The sequence below is a fragment of the Clupea harengus genome, chromosome 20 (assembly GCF_900700415.2).
Source record: "Clupea harengus chromosome 20, Ch_v2.0.2, whole genome shotgun sequence".
NCBI lineage: Eukaryota > Metazoa > Chordata > Actinopteri > Clupeiformes > Clupeidae > Clupea > Clupea harengus.
In genome coordinates, this window is record NC_045171.1 from 2,556,683 (window position 1) to 2,579,348 (window position 22,666).

Sequence of the window (22,666 nt, forward strand, 5' to 3'; positions counted from 1 at the left end):
CATACAACCGAACGTACTGATATGCTAAGCCAATGTGTTATGATTAGGGCTATAACTATTTATGTGTGTAATTTATGGCCTAGCCCTAGATGCTCATGATCTGCATTTAAATGCATGCACTGACGTATTAGTCGTAGATTGTGTATGTTTCTACCTAATCTACCACATTATGGATAAACAGCTCATGTGAATCATACATATTAACGATTTTATTTAAATATTTGAAATGGAAAATATTCTTTTACACACTGAAACAGCTAACTGAAGTTATCTCAACCTGTGAGACACATTTTGCAGACAGTAATTTATCAAAGGTACATTTGTGCTAAATATACAATATAAAGGGTAAAACAATCCACATTGTAATACTCAGACGTTTATGTATATTATAAACATCTTAAAAACAATCCCTGGTACTTAGTCACACAAAGGAAGTTTGTTTTATTTTAAAAAGTTACTGTCTTCAGACAGATACAAATCAAAATCAGTACAGTGAATGACAGAGGGTGAAACAATAGGTAAAATTGTTTGTGTGGGTACATCTGTAATGAGGGTAAATAACATACTTAGAAATGTTAACAAAGAAAACAGACATCTGAAAATAAAGCTTTACGTTAAAATGCATGTATATTTCTGCATGTATATTTACACAATCTAATCAGCAGTTCTGCCAATGTAGTGGTGTGACAAAACACAAAAATCATCACTCTCTCTTACCCAAATATTCACTGAAGTAAATCACACAAACGTCTTTACTTTCAGTAGCCATACACTTGAGTTTTAAATGAATTTAGGGGGTATTTTGCAGGAGTTCAATATGGCAAACGTTCAACATTAGTTAGGTACATTGGAAGATCTCATTTTTTGAGAACATTTTTACAAGCGTGTTTTAAGGCCAAGGCATGGAATGATTAAAAAGTATATACCTTAGACAAAACATTTCATAGAATGTACAAGTATGTACTATAAGTTAATGTCATAGTTTAGCTTTGTTTAGCTGCCAAAGCAATTCAAAGGTACATTAAAATAAGAGGTTAATTGACATGATAATTTCTTTTGATTAAATATTTTAGGAGAGTTTTCTTATCTTGGAAAGCTGAATGTCATGTTTACATTTAGGAAAGAAAGTATAAACCCAGACTTCTTAAGACAAAACATAGAGAAAAGACACAAAACAATATAAAATACAAACTTTAAAAATCTTCCTTAATGCATGACTATACATGCTTTCATCTTGAAACACCCTCTTATACATTTCAAAAGACCTCTAGGTTGGTGTTCAAAATCAAGACAAAACAAATTAACACACAAATATAAAATCAGCACCAAATTTATATTTATTTATTTATTTAAAATGTGATACCTACTTCAACACTCTAATAAGCTGAATTTGAGGAAAAAGGTTTGTTTTTCCCTTTCTTCTCAGCCAATAGACAACTCAGGTTTGCTCTTGCAGGTAGCAACACAATGGCACGACTGGAAAGCTCTCCACTGAAAATGTAATAATTTCTCTTTCCAGAAAGGACAAGCGAACTGTTGAAGTCTTTGGGTGTGTTTGGTCGTTGAAACTCCATGGTTTCTTCCTATTCTGTTATTCTCTGGAAATCTTTCAACAGGGCAAGAGTTAACTGCACCACCTTTTCAGTGTTTACCATGTGTCAGCTATGTCACTGCATCGGTAGGGTAGGGTAAAATGAAATGAAAAAAAAAATAAAAATCAAGAATAAAACAGAAGAACGAACACAAAATAGATCTGGAGGACACCCTCCAGTTTTTTACATAAAGGAAAGCTCAGTTAAAATCTCAATACATACTATGATGAATAACCAGTTTATAAATTACTACTTTACACCTGATTACTTACTATTACAAAAGGGCTATACATTAAACAAATTCTTTAAGTTACAAAAGACGCATTCATTTTTTTCTTTTTGTTAAAGAAATTCCACAAGTCTGAGCAACCTCATGAATTATTTCTTAAAACAAGATGGCATTTGCTCCATTTTGAAATATATTTATTATATTCAAATGTGGCAGACAAATACAACTTTTCATAGCGTTCATGATCTGGCCGCCACCATTTTAACCTTGCAGGGAAAAGCTTACCCAATGACTGCAAATATTTTGTTTATTTTGTCTGTTTGACTGATTTTAAGCAAGTCCCCTCCGATCAACGCTGTCTCGGGATGCCCTGAAGTCCATTGAGCCCAGACCAGAAATATTCTCTTTAAGAAAATACATCTGTACTGCATCTACAAGCTCTCAAAATGTCTCTTCATCCTCCAAATATTATCTTAAAACATGGAAACTCCAAGAACCTACAAAAAGAAAATATGTTCAAATTCAGTATTTTTTTTTGCAACGTGTTATCAAGCAAGCTTATCTTCTTTAAATGTAATTAGTTTTCTTATTGGTCCAATTTGCCCTTAACCTTCCCCGCATAAAATGTTATACATCTCATGATTTTCAAAACAAGGACCAGTGCATTATGGGTAAGAGCAGCCCTGCAGTTAGAACACTGATTTGTTAGCGCCATCTAGTGGTGGCCACACACCCTGACAAATTAGCGCTGAAAAGCATCATAGCCCAGGAAATGAGTGCTCCTTACAGATTCGTCCATGATCGACGCGGGGTCGAAGAAGTCGGGCTTCAGCTCTGACCTCTCCCGGCGGTTTTTCGATGGTGGCTGGAACAGACAAGCGAGAGCGAGATGATCGAACCGTTCCCCATTAGCATAACAGACTACACAGCAATTAATCAAGCAAGCAGAACAATTGATACTTTCAGGCAAAATTGATGAGATGAGCAGAATAATAATGGACATTATGTATTTGCGATACATCGGGAAACAAAGTAATTGTGTCTGTACCAGATCAATATCCATGGTGTCAAAGTCCATTCCTTCGTTGAGATCCTCGATGCGACCTTCCGATGACATCATCACGTCTTCTACGATTGGCTCCTCGTCATCCTCCATGAGGCCTGTGTTCCGGCGACTGAGACGAAACACACAAACAAATGGACCATTCAGCAGGTGGATATGATGATGATGATGATGATGATGATGTGGATATATGACAGTCTTCATCTGGTGCCGCACTTTGGAGGGTTTATAAATAACAATCGCATCCAAGTTCATCCACTTTCAAGTTAATCCACCCTTTTTAACACTGACCTTCCGGAAAATACTGAATACCACATGGCACTGCATATTTATTATGCTGGTACCGCAGTCGCTAATCACAGAATTCCTTTGAGGCAAGGCCTTGGTGTGTGGTGTGTGTGTGTGTGTGTGTGTGTGTGTGTGTGTGCGCTCACATGGCATGCTGCAGGTTGCTCCTGAGCTTGGCGTAGTTCATGGCGCGCTCCTGCTGCTGCCGCACCTCCTCCTGCTGCCGCTGGGCCAACATCCAGGACACCTGGGTGCTGCAGGAACACACAGCCAGAGCAGAGCAGAGCAGAGCAGAGCTTCAGTTCACAGCTCAAACTCACACTGGGGCTTTCACCACCAACAACAACCCCAGCAATTGAGGCTTTAATTAATATGAGTAAACATTTAACCAGTCTTTACACATATTCTGTCTTGGTGCAAATACACTTGTTTTAGTTGTGCAATAACACTCAGTTTCCTACTAAAGGCCCTCAGACTGGTAGATACAAAATAAGACTCTTGGCATTTTTGCAAAGATGCAAATATGTTACTGGGTTGGAAGTACTTTTTAAGTTTATTTGCATCTTGAAAAATGCAAAGAGTCTTATTTTGTTGAAAGGACGTTAGCCATACTCCTGAACACGTGAAAAAAACATATATTTGAACCCCAGTCACATCAGTTTCATTTTTTAGATGAATGAGCGGGCCGTCGTACTTGTAGTCCATGGGAGACTGGTGGTGGTGCTGCGGCTGTGGGGTCTGCGGGTGGGGGTGCTGCTGGGGCGTGGGGGGCTGCTGCTGCTGCTGCGGCGGCTGGGGCTGCGGGGTGGGCGGCTGCGGCGACTGGTCGGGCGCCATGCCGTAGACGCCCATGTAGCTGTCCTCGGGCCGCATGCGCTTGGGGTCGCGCATGGCTGTGGAGGTCAGGTGCGGCGAGGGCATCATCACGGGCGTCTGCATAGTCGCCTCGCGGTTCAGCCACATGTCGCTGCTGCAGCTGCTGCTGTCCTCTGGTGGGGGGAGAGAGAGAGAGAGAGAGAGAGAGAGAGACACACACACACACACACACACACACACACACACACACACACACACACACACACACACACACACACACACACACACACACACACACACAGCTGGTTGTTACCCACTAAGCTTATATACATTAGCAGGCTGGCCACAGTCTAGGCCAAGATGTGATTAAACACATGGAGAGTTGTGAACAGAGCAAACCCTCCATGGGCTTCAGGGATGGATCCATGCTCCCATAGTTACTAGGCAATGGTGTGTGTGTACTGCGGTCTACACTACAAAAATATTACAACATAATATTGATTACGCTAAATGATAGGATTCCGTTCCCTGTTCAAGCGATGTGAAAATGTGTGCACGTGCGTCCGCAGGCATGTACCTTCGGCCACTTTCCTCTTGCCCGTGGCAGGTTTGGCCTTCTTGCTCCTGACGGAGGAGCCGCGGCTGCTGATGCCGCTGACCACCGACATGGTGTCGTCGTCTCCGCCCGCCTGCAGCGAGTTCCTGTAGGAGATGAGGGGCAGCCAGCAGTCCTCCCTCTGCAGCGTCATCTGGAACGACATGAAGCGCTCCAGGTACGTGTGTCTGCGTCCCACAACACACACACACACACACACACACACACAGATGAGTGTACAATCACAAAGAAATCACATATTCAGACATCAGCTAGACTTGTAGGAGAGCACTACTCCGACAGTTCTGACGGACTGTTCACACCTGTCACTAACAAGCGTCTTCGGTGATCCGTTCACAAGTGGACAGCTCTAGTTACAGGTGTCAATACACCCAAGACATATTGAGGACGCGTTGAGGTCCGATTGCTCAGACCACATTTAGAGGTGGTCTAGGCCGCATACGGCCACATTCTTTGAGCAGTGTGTGCGCGAGTGTGTTCTGGAGCGCCTTCTCAACTGGCGTTGTAAGCAGTAAGTATGTTTTAAAAGCTGGCTTTGAAGATCAGAGTGCTTGAATAATCAGAGAATCACAGAACCAGCCTTTATTTTCTAAACAGCAGCGTAGATAGCCTATATATAACCATCTTAACAATGAATCTGAATGGGTCTCATATCAATGTGCTTTTTGCCCAGCTTTTGTGTGTTATGTTAGTATGGGTGGCAGAGTTATAAATTATATTATTATCAGAATGAAAATTATTTGCATTTTATTTTTGGGGGCAGAGTAGGGCACTGCCTCCTCGTACACTTGGTCTTTGCAAACGGAAATGATGTACGTGTTTATTTATTATGTACGTGTTCATTTATGATGTACGTGTGAGAGTGGGGGGCTGAGATCCCATCACAAGTGGTCACATCGTGTGGTCACACCTAACGTGTGTCAATGCCAGATCACCTAACGTGTGTCAATGCCAGATCACCTAACGTGTGTCAATGCCAGATCACCTAACGTGTGTTAATGCCAGATCACCTAACGTGTGTGAATGCCTAACCCTAGAGTCACTGAGGGTACTTACACAGTCCTCTTGTCCTGTCTCATGAGCTTGGAGGAGAACTCGCTGAGGATGTCCAGGAACGCCAGGAAGACGGGCGGGTTGCCCTCCCCCTGCGGGCTGGGCTCCTTGAAGGCGAACTCTATGCCGTCCCTGAGGAGGAGAAGGAAAGGTCAGAGGTCATCATGGCTTAAATCAACACCAGGTCACCATGCCAACACCTGAAAACCTGAGGCGCTGCCTTTTCCACAAAGCTATCTTCTGTCAGAGCTGAACACCAAAGGCTTGCCCTTATGCAGCTACTTTTGACCCTCGTCGCACCAACAGGAGAATACAATGACAATAAAGGCTTTTTCTATTCTATTCTATTTTGGTGCCTCAGGTAATGTCCAGTTCACTAGGCTGTGCTAGCTTTTCAATAGCACCACTGCCATCGGCGCGAACAGCATAAGAAGCCAGTCTTGTGGAGGGAGCAGACGTTGATCAGGGGTCGGAGGTTAGACGGACGGGGCTCTGCAGCAGTGAAGGCGTGTCCACGGGGAGACGGAGACGTACTTGTGCAGCATGGCGATGGCCTCTCGGGTCTTGACCTGGTCCAGGCCGAAGGTGAGGGAGAAGCGTCGCGCCAGCTCCTTGATCCCGCAGAAGGACGAGGACGAGCGGTCGAAGTTGTGGCCCAGATCTGACATCATCTCATGGAACAGCTACAGCAGAGAGAGAGAGAGAGAGAGAGAGAGAGAAAGAAAGAAAGAAAGAAAGAAAGAAAGAAACAAAGAAAGAAAGAAAGAGGTTAATGGAGGATTTCAAGCATTAACTGAAACAAACAGAGGATGCATTCGTGTTTTGCACGGTGGACAGTGAGACCAGCTGCGAGACGTACCTGCTGCAAGCTCAAGATGAGGGTTTTGGCGCACTGGATCTTGTCGATCTGTCTCGTCTTGCTCATCGTCTCCTTGATGATGTCTCCGTAGTCGTTATAATACTACAAAACAGAGACCACAGCAACCTCGTGAGGAAAGCAATAACTGTGGGGAAAAACAACGAACCTCTTCCCAGGGCCTGACAATGATGGCGGCAGACCGAGACACGTACCCTCATGTACTGCTTGAATATGTCCGCTCCGGTGTTCATCTCCACAACGTTGTAGATGATGAGCTTGCAGTAGGCGGCCAGGAGGTTCCTCCGCTTGTGCAGTGCCTCTATCTTCCCAGCTTCATCATCTTGTTGTCCATCTGCCCAATTGACCAAACGACAGGCAGAAAAGAATCAGAGCTGCTCGTGGCTTCAGACCTACACACGCACGCACACAGGGTGCTGAGTGCTGAGAAAGTGCAACCTGTCTCCCTCTAGTGGTGAGAACAATGCAAGATTTTTTTTTTTTTCCCTCTCAAAGCTTGTGACAAGACGGCTTAAGAGGCAGGATACAGGTAGAGTTGACAGCGATACACACCCTTCCGCCAATCTCCTCTGAAAGGACTCATCAGGTCACGGCCTGTGGCGGCTTTGGAGGGTGATTGGGTCCTCTGATCCCATTAACTTAAACCTCTTAAAACCCCTCTGGAGATAACACTACTGACTGCCAAAAGCCACTCACATACAGGCACAGGCACAGGCACAGGCATACACACACACACACACACACACACACAGGAAGACAAGAGTGCGCACCAGTGCTATCATCATCCTGGTCGATGAAGACGTGGTCCAGTATGAAGCTTAGCAGCTCCGCCTGGAGAGAGGAGTCTGGGCTGTAGACGAGAGGCTCCATGGCCTCGCGACCGCCGGACATGATCTGATGACTGAAGATCATCAGCATGTCACACAAGATAGTGAAGGCCTACGGGAGGGAGAGGGAGAGAGAGAGAGAGAGAGAGAGAGAGATCATCAACATGTCACACAAGATGGTAAAGGCCTACGGGAGGGAGGGAGAGAGAGAGAGAGAGAGAGAGAGAGAGAGAGAGAGAGAGAGAGAGAGAGAGAGAGAGATCATCAACATGTCACACAAGATGGTGAAGGCCTACGGGAGGGAGAAGAAGAGAAGGAGAGAGAGGGAGGGAGGGAGAGAGAGATGAAGGAAAGGAACAAAACCAGGTGGACCATTTGTCACATTCTTAGACATTAGCCAAATATCAACCAATAATTAGTGACTGAGTTGTAATAGGTTTATAACACAGATGCTTAATTAGTGATCGAGTTGTAACAGGTATATAGCACAGATGCTTTTACCCAAGGCCAAGTGACAGATAGCGACAGACAACGCTCCCCACCTGTTCCTTGACGGCCGTGTTGACGTTGGTCAGGTAACGCTGACACATCAAGCTGAAGGCCCTCATCTGCTTCCTCAGGGTCACCATGTCCTCCTGGGGAGAAACACAAACAAATACCAATGAAGAACGGCCAAAAAATACAAATAAACAAAAATGACCAAACCAGAACATCTTGAGACCCAGGCGGACGCTCACCTTTTTGGAGGTGCCATCGGAGACCTTGGCTAAGTGCCACAGGATTACATAGTGTGTGCACTGGAGCGCATGGGTCACAATCTGAAGGGGGTCCACACACACACACACACACACACACACACACACACACACACACACACACACACACACACACACACACACACACACACACACACACACACACACACACACACACACACACAGAAATCAGACTCACCAGAACAAATACAGAGATGCTTAAGTGCTTTAGCAGTGACATCGCTGAGCCACGCTCACCTGTTCAGGCATATCCCCGTTCTCTATGCCAGAGTTCAGTAACTTATAATTGCTGGAGAACAGGTCCCATTTGGAGAGGTCGTGAGCACTGAGGGAAGGACAGGAGGGCAGTTATCAAAAACAGCTCTTTTCATGATGCTCATTAAAAAGAAGATCGTAAAATGACAGAGGATGCACACAACCAAGCCAAACGTCTTACTTGTGGAAAGCAGTGATTCTCTTGAGTGTGGACAACACCTGGTACGCGTCGTCATCATCTAGGTCTTCTCCCTGTGAGGTGAAATCAGCGTTAGCAACCTGGTCGACACCCGTTGCAGTAATAAAACCGCACTTCATTCAGCACATTTTTCTCCATGGCACAGTGTGAGCGATCAGCTTCTGCTCTTCTCATGCGCATCAGCCACAACCTTCTTCCATGAGAATGAACACAGACTAACGAAGGACAGGGAACACCTCGGAATAAGCCTGGGATTTCCATCACCTCCACGAGAGGCCGTGATTGGCTAATAAGGGCTTGGTCTACAGCAGTGGTCAGGCTCCCCTCACCTCCTGCAGGAAGTCCTCCAGCAGCCGGGTGAACTTGTCCACCTGCTCGTCCAGGAGCTGGCTGCGGGCGATGTCCACCCGGTTGAAGATGGTGTACTCCTCGTTGCACAGCGAGTGGAAGGTCCGGGAGCAGGCCTCCAGGACGTCCGTGTCCGTGTGCTTCTCCACGATCTCCCTGATTTGTCTCAGCAACGACTCCAGGTGCTGGAGAGAGAGAGGACAGCCAGTGGTGTCAGTGTCACATCAGCGCTCACAGCACTCAAGCCTAGCCTAGCCTAGTGTTGTATGCCGTCTACTGCGTAGATGTTGGCTGCCAAGTCGTAAGAATCTCGCCGCGCTGAAGAAATTTGGTGTATGCGATAATAAACACTTTGACTTGACTTGACTTCAATGCTTCATGGCCTCATATCATGCCTAGAGAGCCCAGGAAGGGGCACAAGGCATCTTCCTGACTGGGTCCTTATATCCCCATCATAGACTAAATATCATACGACTCTCAAGTAGTTGAGCGAGAACTACGCACTACACAAGTCCAAGAAAACAGACAAACCTTCTCCAGTCTCCCCGTGGTGTAGATCTCCAGGTCGAAGAACTGCGGTAACTGCAGCAGGTTGGTCACCTTCTCTGCATCCACGGAGTACTGTACCAAACAAAGACCCATTTGCGATTACTGCTTGGGAGACAGACAATAGGTGCAAGCCTACTATTGGAAAATGGGCATTGGGGAGTCCCTCACTGACCTTAGCCAGCAGAGGGGGCAGGGCGACGGCGAAGAGCTCGGTCATTCTCGTCTTGTCATCCAGCTGTGTTTTTTTCTCCTTCGCTGTCAGCACCTAAAGGCAACACACATGAAAAGTCAGCAAACACACACAACACACCCTCAGCACAGTGCACACTAGACAGGCACACTAGACAGGCACCCTCAGCACAGAGCACACTAGACAGGTACCCTCAGCACAGTGCACACTAGACAGGCACACTAGACAGGCACCCTCAGCACAGAGCACACTAGACAGGTACCCTCAGCACAGTGCACACTAGACAGGCACACTAGACAGGCACCCTAGACAGGCACCCTCAGCACAGTGCACACTAGACAGGCACCCTCAGCACAGTGCACACTAGACAGGCACACTAGACAGGCACCCTCAGCACAGTGCACACTAGACAGGCACACTAGACAGGCACCCTCAGCACAGTGCACACTAGACAGGCACCCTCAGCCCAGTGCACACTAGACAGGCACACTAGACAGACAGCACCCTCAGCACAGTGCACACTAGACAGGCACACTAGACAGGCACCCTCAGCACAGTGCACACTAGACAGGCACACTAGACAGACAGCACCCTCAGCACAGTGCACACTAGACAGGCACACTAGATAGGCACCCTCAGCACAGTGAACATTAGACAGGCACACTAGACAGGCACCCTAAGCACAGTGCACACTACTTAGTTATGGGCGGCGGTAGTTCTCACCCTCTTCCCTGTGCCACGACCAACGGGCGGATGGCACTCGGCCGCCTGGCGGATGGTGCACAGCAGGATCTCGATCAGGGCCGTTTCCTGCCTGTCCGTCAGAGCTGAACGAAAAAAGGGAGCAGGCGTCAACAGATTTCCAGAGTAAATCGCACAAATCGGCCACTGCAACTTAGAGGAAGCATCAGCACACTTGGAGTCATTTTAGGTCTCCCAGCGGATTCAGGCTGGTATGATTTCTCTGCCATAGCGTGCAGAAGGATATTCCATTTGAACCCCTTCTTATGGTAGTGTTCCCTCACTAACAACAAATGAACAAACTCCCTCCACTAAAACACCTTTGCTCTTGCTTTAAATCATGCCATGTGCAGGTCTAATTGAACTTAATTGATATTTAGAGAACAACGCATACAAATTGACACATATTTTCAAGTTCAAAATGATATATTTTGCCTAGTAATGAGTCCTGAACTAGGAAGGAACTCGTGTGTTTTCAAGGTATTGAAGTATCAAGGTATTGTAAATGTGTCATGTTTGATTGTCCTCTTGTCAAAACCCAGATGACCCAAATGAAAAGAAAATAATCAAAAAAGCGAACGCATAGACTGAAGGCAGCAGTAAGTGAAGGGGCCGTACCTTCCTCCCCCGGTAAGGTCTCGTCCAGCAGCAGGCTGATCATGCACTCCCAGTCCTTCAGCAGGTCAGCGGCACACTCCCACAGGCTGTCCACCAGGTAGGCTGCATGCTCGTGAAGCTGCAGGGAGACACAGGCCACAGGTCACAAGAGCCGCCAAATAACACATCACTCACATTCACAAAAGTTCCAGAACGAGCGTCCGAGCCAAGGAGGAAGTGTGACTGATATCCCCCTCACCTCACTCTCCAGGAAGAAGAAGACGGTGGTTTTGAGGAGGGTGGCGTTCAGGCTCTGGCGGCCTCGCCTCTTGGGCATGCTGTCGTCTTCAGGGTCCCGATGACTGAAGAGCCTTTAGAGAGACACAACACAGACAGCCAATCAGAACACTGCCTTCAGAGAGACACAACACAGACAGCCAATCAGAACACTGCCTTCAGAGAGACACAACACAGGCAGCCAATCAGAAAACTACTTCCTCACTGAAGAGCCTTCAGAGAGACACAACACAGGCAGCCAATCAGAAAACTTCCTCCTCACTAGATACACAACACACTCCAGCAGTAGAAGCCAGTGGACATTGTGCAGTATGTCAGGCAGTTCCACAGGTAGTTCAACATTGTGCAGTATGTCAGGCAGCTCCACAGGTAGATCAACATTGTGCAGTATGTCAGGCAGCTCCACAGGTAGTTCAACAGAGATGGATGGACTCAGGCAGCTGCCTTCACTCACAGACTTGTTCTTTGGTACTCTGCCTGATGCACCAGCAGGCCACACAAACCCCCTCTCCATCGGGCTTATTTCACTCCACATGTGCTGCCTAACCAACCTGTTCCAACTGTCACTCTTCCTTCCCTCCTGCCTGCCTGCCTGCCTGCCTGCCTGTAGGTCTGTTTGTCTGTCTGTTCTCCTTCACTAACATCACCACTTCCTCCCTGGGTCCTTCTCTCGGTTCCAGGGATCAGATGGAGAGTCTGGGTTAGGTGGGGCTGTCTCTCTCTCAGCCCCTGGGAACCCAAAGGGATGTCAGAGGATGTCAGGGGGTGCTGTCTAGAGGTAAAAATATTATTTGATATTTAGTGGGAACTGTTTGACCATTCTTCAAAAGGTCCCCTGCTTGCACACACACACACACAGACCGAGAGAAACCTATTCACGCTTTTCCCTGGCAGAGTTTGCACTGCACCTCTGCACTGCAACACTTTTTGAAGCCTGTAGTTTGGCTTTGCATGTTTCTCCTGCAACAGTAGCATCTAATCTCACAAGTCCACATGTTTTACCGGTGCCTGGTAGTAACACGTTCTTCTTCTGCTTCTTCTTCTGTTGTCTAATAGTGGCTGGCACACAGCTTTTAGGTGCATCACTGCCAGCTAACGGGCTACTTACTACCAGGCGCCGCTAAAACATTTTTTGAAAGATAAGACAATAATTGCATAAACTATTACATTTTATACTAATTCCTATTTTGAACATCATGACCCATCCCTGGCACCTGGCACCTACTTTTTATAGAGGAATTCTCCAGCTGCCACGGCAACCGGCCGATGAGCGGAGTAGACCAGGTGATAGACGCTCTCGCAGTCCTCGGGAGTCAGGACCTCATCGCTGCTGCTGTAATGCCAAACACACACACACACACACACACTGTTTAACACAGAGAGGCAGGAGGAGATCCATGTTGTGTCATGTCTGTTTAAACTGATGTGAGTTACGTACTGTAACACCAGAGTGAGAAGTTTTATTGCTTGCACAGCAACGTCGTACTCCTTGTCCAGCGTCATAGATACAATCCGGTCCTGTGGGGGGAGACATTGCACTGCGTTACACAGGATGCCTTCATGCTCCAACCCAAGCACAAGAGCACAGTTAAGAAACAACCGCACACCTGATATATTCTACCTTGAAGGTAATGACCAACCACTCTTTTTTTTTTTTTTTTTTACTTTTTAAGGAAAAAAATCTCGATCTGAATACTGCAAGTGGAGTGTGTGTGGGGGGGGCCTGTGGTGAGTGTGTGGGAGGGATGGGGGATGGGGGGTGGTGGTGGGGGGTTGAGCTTGAGCAGACGGCCAGGTTCTGCTCTGCTGGGAGGGCAGGAGAGGAGGAGAGGAGGGGGGGGGGGAGAGAGAGCCAGATGGAGCTCACCTTGAAGCGGCTGGTGAAGAGCTCCAGCTTGCTGTTGAGCTCACGGTTGTAGTAGAGGCCCTGCAGAGCAGTGAGGCACTTCAGTCGCACCTCGCCTTGCTGCGGAGGAACAGAGAGCACAATAAACTCGCCGATTAATGACAATAAACAGGTCGATTAATGACAATAAACAGGTCGATTAATGACAAGCCACATCACTTGACAACAATGACACAGGGCTGAAAGGGAAATGTACACCTATAAAATACAGAAAGAGAACGCCATAAAATATTCAAATTCTGATTATGGCTGTACATACACGTGTCATTTTTATTATCCTTGTGGAAGAGTAACCTGCACCTGCGCTCTGTCAGCGAGCGGTGGGCTCACCTTGTCGTGCATGGTCCAGCCCACATACTTCAGGTAGCTGTCGTTGAGGAAGGCATCGCTGTACATCTTCATCCACACGCCGATCTCCTCGATACAGATGGCACGGATCTCGGCGATCGAATCTCTGGATAGGGCAGGGGAGAGAGAGAGAGAAAGAGAAAGAAAGAGAGAGAAAGAGTTACCTTCCGCTCATCAAGAGATGTTTCACCACACCTCAATATAATAACACTCAACAAATGCTGGGGAGAGGAAAGGAGGACTAAAACAACAACAAAACAAAGTCAGAAAAACAAGACTTTAAAACTTTAAAAGGGACGTACCTATATCGGTGGACAAAGACACCTTTGAAAATTGCATTCATCATGTTTTCAATTTCATCCTGATTTTCTTGAAGCTGTAAAGAAAGAGGAGATGGTTCATCCTTGAGTATGATCCAGAAGCTCTTATCAGTTTCTCTGTAGGTGAACTTTTCATCTCTTTACAAACAAACTCAAACTCTAAACAAAAAGCTCCAACGGCTCAAGCCCTCGAGACAAACCACAGTGCTCAGAGTCAAACGCTGAAGGCAGCACGCAGCACACTCACTACACTCCACACTCACTCTAAACTCACTACACTTCACGCTCACTCCAGATGTGCCGCTCTGCTCTGCTCCGCTGTCTAAACGTGCGAGCAGATGGTGTCCCAGCGGGCCCCGTCATTACATAACCCCCGAGTTAATTACCGGGGCCAGCTCCAGCACGCTGCTCCAGCACGCTGCCCCCGCCACCACTCCGTCACCCAGCCCGCTGCCTTACTAGACTTCTGTGGCTGACACAACCACACTGTGTGCTGCCAACACACTGTGATCACCACGTCTGAAACTCAGCCTGCTGTTGTCTTTAAGAGCCAGAGGAAATAATGATTGTTTGACCACTCAGAGACAGCACTGGTTAGGAGATGGATTCTGTATAGTGGGAAGAGCTTTAACAACTAGCCTGTGGTCAGCTAAGTCTTATTTGAGGGAATGGTTGCGGTTCAAGAGAGAGAGAGAGAGAGACAAAGAAAGAAAGAAAGAAAGAAAGAAAGAGAGAGAAAGAGTGAGAGAGTGAGAGAAAGAGAGAGAGTGAGAGAAAGAAAGAGAGTGAGAGAAAGAGAGAGTGAGAGAAAGAGAGAGAGTGAGAGAAAGAAAGAGAGTGAGAGAGAAAGCGTGAGATAAAGAAAGAGAGAGTGAGAGAGAGAGAAAACATGAGAGAAAGAAAGAAAGAGAGTGAGAGAGAGAAAGAGTGAGAGAGAAAGAGTGAGAGAGAGAGAGAGAGAGAGAGAGAGAGGTGTCAACCGAACGCTCACCTCTTTGCGCTTCTGCAGCAGCAGCTCCAGCCGCTCATTGGCGCGTTTGTTGATCATCTTGTTGCGCTCGGCCTCGTACTGGCGCTGCGTGTTGTCCATGTTGATGCTGAGGTTGAGCGCCACATTCACTAAGGCCGTCATCAGCTTCATGGCTGTGAAACAGCGGCACGCAGCAGAGGTCAGTCAAGAGGTTTGGCCCTAGGCGTCTAGCATCTAACTAGCCATATGTCACAACATCAAATGCTGACACCTGAAATACAGCAGCTAACCGTTTCCACCGCTACAGATACAAACACTAAAATTCAAATAGCAAAACACAGCAACTGGTACTCAATGCAGTATAAACCAAGAAAAGAGGCTTTTACATGATACGGGGAAATGACTGGAGCATCCGCCCAAAATGGAGAACTCCACACCTTGTGTTGTGTTGTGTTGTGTTGTGTTGTGTTGTGTTGTGTTGTGTTGTGTTGTGTTGTGTTGTGTTGTGTTGTGTTGTGTTGTGTTGTGTTGTGTTGTGTTGTGTTGTGTTGTGTTGTGTTGTGTTGTGTTGTGTTGTGTTGTGGCCAGTGAGCGCCACATGGAGACTGACCTGCGAGTGTGCTGGTGTGCCTGAAGGCGCGGACCTGCGAGTCAGAGAGTCCGGTGAGCAGTGAGATGACCGTGTCCATCATGTACTCGTCGTAGATGATGCTGTACTGGCACTGCCGCACCAGGACGCCGATGAACTCGCAGAAGCTGGCCTTGAACTTCTTCCACTGCGGCCCCGACATGGTGAGAGGGTAGTCGCCGCTGTCCTGAAGAACACAGAGGATGTTTCGCCACATTACTTTAACCTTCATGAACTGCATATCAGAATTTTACACCTCGGTATGCCATAAAGACATTCTGAAAATGATTAATTGGATATGAAGGCACAATTCGATTTTGTCAGTGTTTATGCTGGCTGGGGGGGGGGGGGGGGGGTCACTGTGGCACTGGCTGGGGGGGGTTCACTGTGGTACCTCATCAAACTCTTCTGTCATCTTGCGGATGATCTCGGAGTTCTGCATGTGCCGGAACATCTCACTGCTGACCACACCTGTGGCACAAGGCAAATAAAGGGATATTATATAGTGTTTTATAAGGGTGAGATTTTACACCTTATCAAGGCATGATTGCCAACTCTTATGTTGATAGTTAGATATGTGGACCGTACAAAGGAAGAAAGGGTACAATGATGAATACATGCAAATAACTAGAAGAGTCATATCTCAGGTTGAGTCATAGTACAATACGGATTTCAATACAATGGTAACGGAGACGAACCTTTGCACCCTGAGCACTGAATGAAGAAGTTGATCAAGTCGAGGAGTGCGATGTCCCGGTCGTGCTTGTACGCCTCGATCCAGTCATCGACGACAGACTGTGGGAGAGAACAGCTTTAAAAGGTCAGGTCAGGACAGGTGACAGACGTTTTCACGTTCCCCGAAAAAACTGAATGTCCCAATCTGGTCCCAAAGCAAACTATCAAAATACCCATCAGCTAATCACACCTGAAAATAAAATTCCTACAGAAAATATGGCCATTTTACACACAGACACAAACACATCCACATTGGTGCATAATAGCCACAAGTCATCTCTTCCACATACACCATTTTATTTTTACTCATTTAAAGTTTACTAATGGGGTACATTTGCCAGCAGTTAAAGAGGCAGTCCACAAAAGGTTATTGATATTTGTGCTCAACAGCCAATCAAATTACACCCCTCCCTTCCGTGCTCCTGAAGCACTGTGTTGATTGGCTGGGATTGTTTATAGCATCAAACACCAAGTTTTCTTCTTTCACTGGACGGAGAACTAAACGGACAATGTGAGGATCAATTGCCAGAATTTGACAAGAGGTGTATGGGATTCGAATCGCGGACTGCACCTTAAAGATCTTTAAGCACACAAACGGCACTGACCTGCATGGCACTCTTGCCCAGCTTGACCACCTCAAACAGCATCATGTTCTCCATGCCGTTTTCCTGGTGGTGTCCATTCATGCGGCCGCCACCTCCGCCCTTGCCTACTGCCCCTTTGCCCCTCTCACCCGGGGCTTTCTTCCCCTTCTTCGCCTGGGGGAAAGAACAGGAGTCAAACTCAACACACTCCCAAGACTAAATGACCACCCCAATCAACCATTCATTTTAAGGCCTAAGAGATGATGCAACGCAATTTTGGCTTATCAGAGAGACCCCGTCTAAAAGGGAAACTTCAGGATTTCATAACCTGGGCCCTATTTTCCCCATCTATTTAAACTATTTCCCCCACATTTCTACTAGGGACAAAAATGGTCCATTATTGAGTTAGAACACTATAACTGGAAACCACAAAACAGCTATACAATGTAATCACATGACAAGCATCTGCGTCAAAGTAAACCGTTTGTTTTCGCCACTGTCAGGCTCACAATGCTATCCCTACACAGATAAACCGTGTCTGTTTGCCCTTAATAACTGTAAAGAAACTCCCAAAATGACTACTTTCTGTGTTAAATGTTTCAGTTTTATGTAGAAAATAGAAAAAAACCACAGCATTCAAGAAATTCATTTCAGAACCTAAGAGTTGCTGCACGCCATGTTGGCTTATCAGAGAGACCCTATCTTAAGTCAAGCAAATAAGGAACAGAGAGCTGTGACCAGAGGACAATTGGTCTGGTGACAAATTCCAAAGTCCTCCCACGCCAGCTGCATTCTCAGGGTCCCAGCATGGCGGTGGCACAATAGTGAGGGGTTAAAGGGGGTTAAAGTACCAAAGATCTGCTCCGTACCTTCCCTTTGCCTTGGGTTGCAATCCTGCCATCGAGATCATCGAAATCTGTGTCCGAGGAGAAGCGTGTATCCGTGTCCCTGCAAGACAGAGGAGCATGTTTGAGGCGTCTTGAAACTTGGGCCCAGGAGACACTTCTTACAGACGGATCAGATACTTACTGAGGATAATGAAACTCCGTGTGCAATTCTGGTGCTGCTATCATTTCTTTAACATCTTCTGTAACAACTCAACTTATTAAGTTCTTCCAGCTGTCATAAGACACAAAGACCAGGGGGCGGCGATATCAGTTGCATATGACCTGAAGGAGAGTAAGAGGGGACATTCACTTAGCAATGCATTACATGTCAACATAGGAGCATAGTTATGATGCAACCCATTACAGAGAAACACAACCCTATAGACTACATCAATGAAGAAATTGACACAGATTTTTACATAATTTATTGGGGGCAGTGAGAGGGAGGAATTATATAATTTTCTAATGCATGGTCGGCTTAAAGTCGAGGATTTAGAATGCAGCATGTGGCACTTAAAAGATCCTCATCATTTAAAAACACACGCCACTGATGACCTACAGGGAGCTACTGTGTGGAAAATCATTTTTCACCGATCGTATCGTCCACCAGACCACTGTTAATAAATGACGGAGCTGTTATGTTTTCATATTTCTCCCACAACAGCTGCATAGACATGACCAGGCTCCCTTTAGACCGGTCATGCTTGGGAATGTGCTCCCTGGGAGTGTAATTCAGGTCATGGCCAGTAGGGGAGCAATGTTGGACTGCTTTTGAGCCACAGTGCTGCTACTTTGCGAGGCCTGACTTCTCTCACTCAGTTCTCTCAGCTACTCAAGAAAATAGTTGCCGCAAAGAAACAGACACAAATGTTGAGAGCTTCTTTTGGTAGCAGACACGGACATTTCTTTCTCATCTTCCAAAACAATCCTAATTTGAGCAATCGCACTGACATCAAGACAAAGGGAGAAGAAGCCTATGAAGCCTTGAAAAGTGGACCAAGTCAACGCATTGAAAATAACATGAACTGAGATTCTGGTTGAGAGGATGACTAGGAACAGAATGACTTTTTAGGTCTTTCAAAGCAACTCAGAAACACATGCCTAAATCCACAAGCAAAACAATGCATCAGATCTAACCCTAATCTGAACATGTATTGCAAATCTTGAAAAAGAATATTTTCTTTACAAACGATTAGGAGAAAAATTGCATGAATGCATGCAGGGATAATCGGGAAAGCGAACCGCATTTTAACCTTCCAGTTACCCCTGCAATAGGCTTAGTTATGCAAAGATGGCTGAGGTAAGACAGAAGTCCACACAGTACTCTTGTTGGTCAATTTACAAGTGTGGGTCAAGTGGTGGTGAATTTACGGTTCTAAATAATAATAAGAAATACAGTTAAAATGACTAACAGTGACCCTTACTAAAGTTACCAAATAATAAATAAAAGGACCAGTCGCCAACATGCAAACAGCAGTCAGTCCAAGTCTGCATGGAGCGTGCCCTAAAAGTCTGCATGGAGCGTGCTCTTAAAAGTCTGCATGGAGCGTGTCCTAAAAGTCTGCATGGAGCGTGCTCTTAAAAGTCTGCATGGAGCGTTCCCTAAAAGTCTGCATGCAGCGTGCCCTAAAAGTCTGCATGGAGCGTTGCCTAAAAGTCTGCATGCAGTGTGCCCTAAAAGTCTGCATGGAGCGTTCCCTAACAGTCTGCATGCAGCGTGCCCTAAAAGTCTGCATGGAGCGTTCCCTAAAAGTCTGCATGCAGCGTGCCCTAAAAGTCTGCAGGGAGCGTGCTCTTAAAGTGATGTGCATCTGCTGCACAGTGTAGGCATACGATGCAAAAAGAGCAGCAAAAAGTCAAAGGAGCATGTGCAAAAACTGCTATATTGCAAACGCATATACAGACACCCAACCACAGCTAAGGCTACACTGTTACACAATATTCCATAAGTGTTTCTTTCACTAGCATAACCCTTACATCTTAATCAGAGGTCAGTTATTGGTCTAATTTTGAGGTTCCTTCCTTGCATAACTCATTTAGCAGACATGCTGCAATTCATTCTGTATGTCTAAAGCTGTTGTAATGGTTGTAATAAATATACAGGATTCTGTGGTATGTAATCGTAGTCTGATTAAACCACTCCATTTTTAATTGATATTCATATTAATTCATATGGTTTACATTGTGATTCCCAGAATTTCACTTATTATGAAATATATGTAAGAAGGTGCACATTAATTTAAACAACGTGTTTTTAAAATATTTTCCAAAATTTTACCCAAACATTACATGGGATAACCCAAGAATAACTGGAAGGTTTTAGCTCATGTCTGGTCTCATGCAAGTCGATATTCACTGCCTAATCAAGTGGCAAAAGATGCACCTGCTGAAATTCTCCCACTATCACATCGATGTCCGTTGTTGAAAGTGTCTCCTTTTTGTCTTCCTGTTTGCTGTTCTTTAGTCGTTTGTAAGGGCTTCATTGCTATCCACGAATTTGAGTGATAGACCCCGTTGTGGGTCTTTCCTCCAGGCCGTTCCTCAGACACAAGCCGAGGCCTGCGCCAGCCAGGGAAACAGCACAACCCGAAATAAAAACAAGGGGGCGTGGACCACGACGTCCCTCGGAATCAGCTGTGCGCTCATTGGCCACTTCGTCACGGTTTCCAAGAAACTTCACCAGAAAGGAAACCGACAGCCCTCCACCTCCTTATAGGGAAGTATTCTATCCGCCCTGCATGTTCACGTTGGCCAATCAGAATCAACCATCTGCTTGTGTGGACGTAAATAAGACAAAAACCTAGAGAAAGCAACTACATCACGGCTCTAAAATGACGCATATAAAAAGTCCTCTGACCGACTCAATAATGTGAATTTGTTTCTCCCAGCCGATTTTGCAACCTCTGCTGTTAACAATATGTTTGCAACAGTTTACAACGGGCGTGTAAAAAGGTGGCGCTCACCAATTCCTTACATCCTATATAGACCCTCATTGTGGGTTCCCAGTGAACAGGGTGTGGCTAAAAGTAATGTTATATTTCATAACTCATCGGAACTTGATACAACATGTTTCACAGCAATTTGCCCCAATTTAATACCTACTCATCGTTAGCTAACTAGCACCGATAACTCGTATATATTCAACCACAGAGACAAGCAACATATTTAGCGCTTTATTTCGACAGGGAAAGGTGCCTCTTTATTTTACATTGTATGGAGTGACAAATGCATCGACGTTTGCATATTACACACTCACGAAATTATCATATATCTTTATTGGTCAATATCCATAAACCTAGAGCAACATTTACATTGCTTAATTTGCTGTTGTTCTTTTATGTTAAGGTAGCACGTCCTCCATAAATACTTCATAAGGTATTACTGTACTGATACATTTGACAATGGAAAGCAGCATGCATCTTACTACGAGTTATACTTCAGCACATACAAACGGGACCATAGTCCATACGTCGTTTAAGAAAAGTGGCGCCAAACAAAGCTAGCCAACATACACACGGCTAACTAAATCCGTATCTCACATACACTACTTTTTCGCCCGAATCAGGTCATCTCACAGGGGACTGTTCCAGCGGTGTCTCATCTTTCGACTGTTCCCGCGTTATTGTTAATTTGTTCTGATTGGATCACGGGGTTAGGTAACCTATCACTAGCTGATAGCCGGTTCCTGTCATTTTTATGTCGCGGCCTAAGCAGTCTCGCTATCTGGCTGGCTCGAGCCGAGTAACGCTGGCTTGTACTGCCTGTATTTTCAACCTATATGTTCTAATGCTACTTGGCCATCGACCGAGGGGAAAAAACAACGATTGGCCGGTAATCTGGTGCTTTTGTCTCGGAAAGTAAATAAACCAAAATAACGTTATGCGCGGCACATGATCATTCATCTATGAGAATCAACTACACACTTCCTCCACGAATAAATATATGTAATACTGTTGGTTTCCCCTGCTAATGTTAACTAGCTATGCTAGCAACCAGGCTAGCTAGCTGGTTAGCAATACCCACTAAGCCTATTTCCTCCTGATTTAACACTGGCTATGGAAGTATACCGTTTCCTTGGACACACGCATGCCTTCTTATCGCACAACGTAACATTTGCGTTAAATCGTGTAAGACTCCGAAGAGCTTAATATGAAACCAGTGGCTGTAACTGACGATTAACTAACATTAGCAAGGGAGAATCACAGAGGAGACAAATCTCCATCTTGGACCCACTCAAGAGGCAGTTCTCGTGATTCTCCATATTTGTTTTGATGTCATTCGCACGAATCTCATGTCACGGCGGCGACTTGTTCGATTTAATTAAAATACTACGTGCTAATAATGACAAAACATTTTACGAGTGGGTGACTCCCGGAAGCTCCCATAAGCTACCATAATTATACGTGGAAAAACACCTCGTCCTTGCGTCCTCCATCTTGCCTCTGAATTTGAGTTTCAATAACTGTTAGCTAGATAGCTTAGCTTACGGGCATCGGAGTTTATAAATAACAGATCCTGTTGTCCACTACGGGTCGACTAATAATAACAAAGAGGTGGTGAAAATCATAATATCGCCTGAGAACAGAGTTCCACAAAACCAAGTCGCACCTAATAGATCAAAAAGCGACGACTTTCTTTCTCGTTTGAATTCCCACATCTCCGCAAATGTTGCTAGCAAGCTAAAGCTAGCAGACCAACAAAAATAGCTAGCTAAACCTACAAACTTGCAGAACCATTTCCGCCATTTTATAGATAACTTACCTCGGCGTCAATGTTATTTCCAAATAATCACAAGTCGCTGTGGATTGTTACGTGTCGCTGGTGATGAGAGCTTGAAATTCTACACGATTTAGTAGACGAGTTTGAAAGTGGCGGTCAGAGGCGGTTTTGGACACTCTCTCAACCCGCTTACTCTGTTGGGTTTGTTGTTTCGATGACTGAGACGAACCCATGCTGCAGACCTGCCATCTGCTGG

At 45.8% G+C, this 22,666-nt stretch overlaps 1 protein-coding gene across 3 annotated transcripts; it reads right to left on the minus strand.

Annotated features, from left to right (window-relative positions):
• Nucleotides 1-194: 194 nt before the first annotated feature.
• Nucleotides 195-22,642, minus strand: stag2b (stromal antigen 2b). 3 transcript variants are annotated; one of them, XM_031587145.2, is made up of 34 exons: nt 22,453-22,642; nt 17,834-17,973; nt 17,674-17,752; nt 16,826-16,978; nt 16,184-16,280; nt 15,880-15,956; nt 15,468-15,672; nt 14,879-15,030; nt 13,870-13,943; nt 13,550-13,673; nt 13,181-13,279; nt 12,752-12,831; nt 12,539-12,646; nt 11,276-11,387; nt 11,038-11,155; nt 10,402-10,505; nt 9,661-9,753; nt 9,471-9,560; nt 8,921-9,124; nt 8,574-8,644; nt 8,375-8,462; nt 8,099-8,179; nt 7,904-7,996; nt 7,305-7,473; nt 6,729-6,868; nt 6,517-6,618; nt 6,192-6,340; nt 5,661-5,789; nt 4,566-4,771; nt 3,867-4,161; nt 3,319-3,426; nt 2,870-2,996; nt 2,609-2,686; nt 195-2,318 (listed from the first exon to the last, which is right to left on the minus strand). In XM_031587145.2, the coding sequence occupies exons 2-34, from the start codon at nt 17,875-17,877 to the stop codon at nt 2,295-2,297; spliced, it is 3,873 nt and encodes a 1,290-aa protein (XP_031443005.1). In that variant the 5' UTR covers nt 17,878-17,973; nt 22,453-22,642; the 3' UTR covers nt 195-2,294. The 3 variants fall into 3 exon arrangements, with proteins under 3 accessions (XP_031443005.1, XP_031443007.1, XP_031443006.1); XM_031587147.2 differs by having other exon boundaries at nt 6,729-6,856; nt 22,453-22,641; XM_031587146.2 differs by lacking the exon at nt 22,453-22,642 and adding an exon at nt 20,075-22,446.
• Between the last annotated feature and the right edge of the window lie 24 nt (nt 22,643-22,666).

Coding starts and splice junctions, on each gene's coding strand:
- stag2b (XM_031587145.2), bottom strand. CDS start 17,877: ATGATAGCAGCACCAGAATTGCACACGGAGTTTCATTATCCTCA. Junction 8,463..8,573: donor AGAATCACTGCTTTCCACAA/GTAAGACGTTTG, acceptor TCCTTCCCTCAG/TGCTCACGACCTCTCCAAAT. Junction 4,162..4,565: donor CAAGAGGAAAGTGGCCGAAG/GTACATGCCTGC, acceptor TCCCCCCACCAG/AGGACAGCAGCAGCTGCAGC.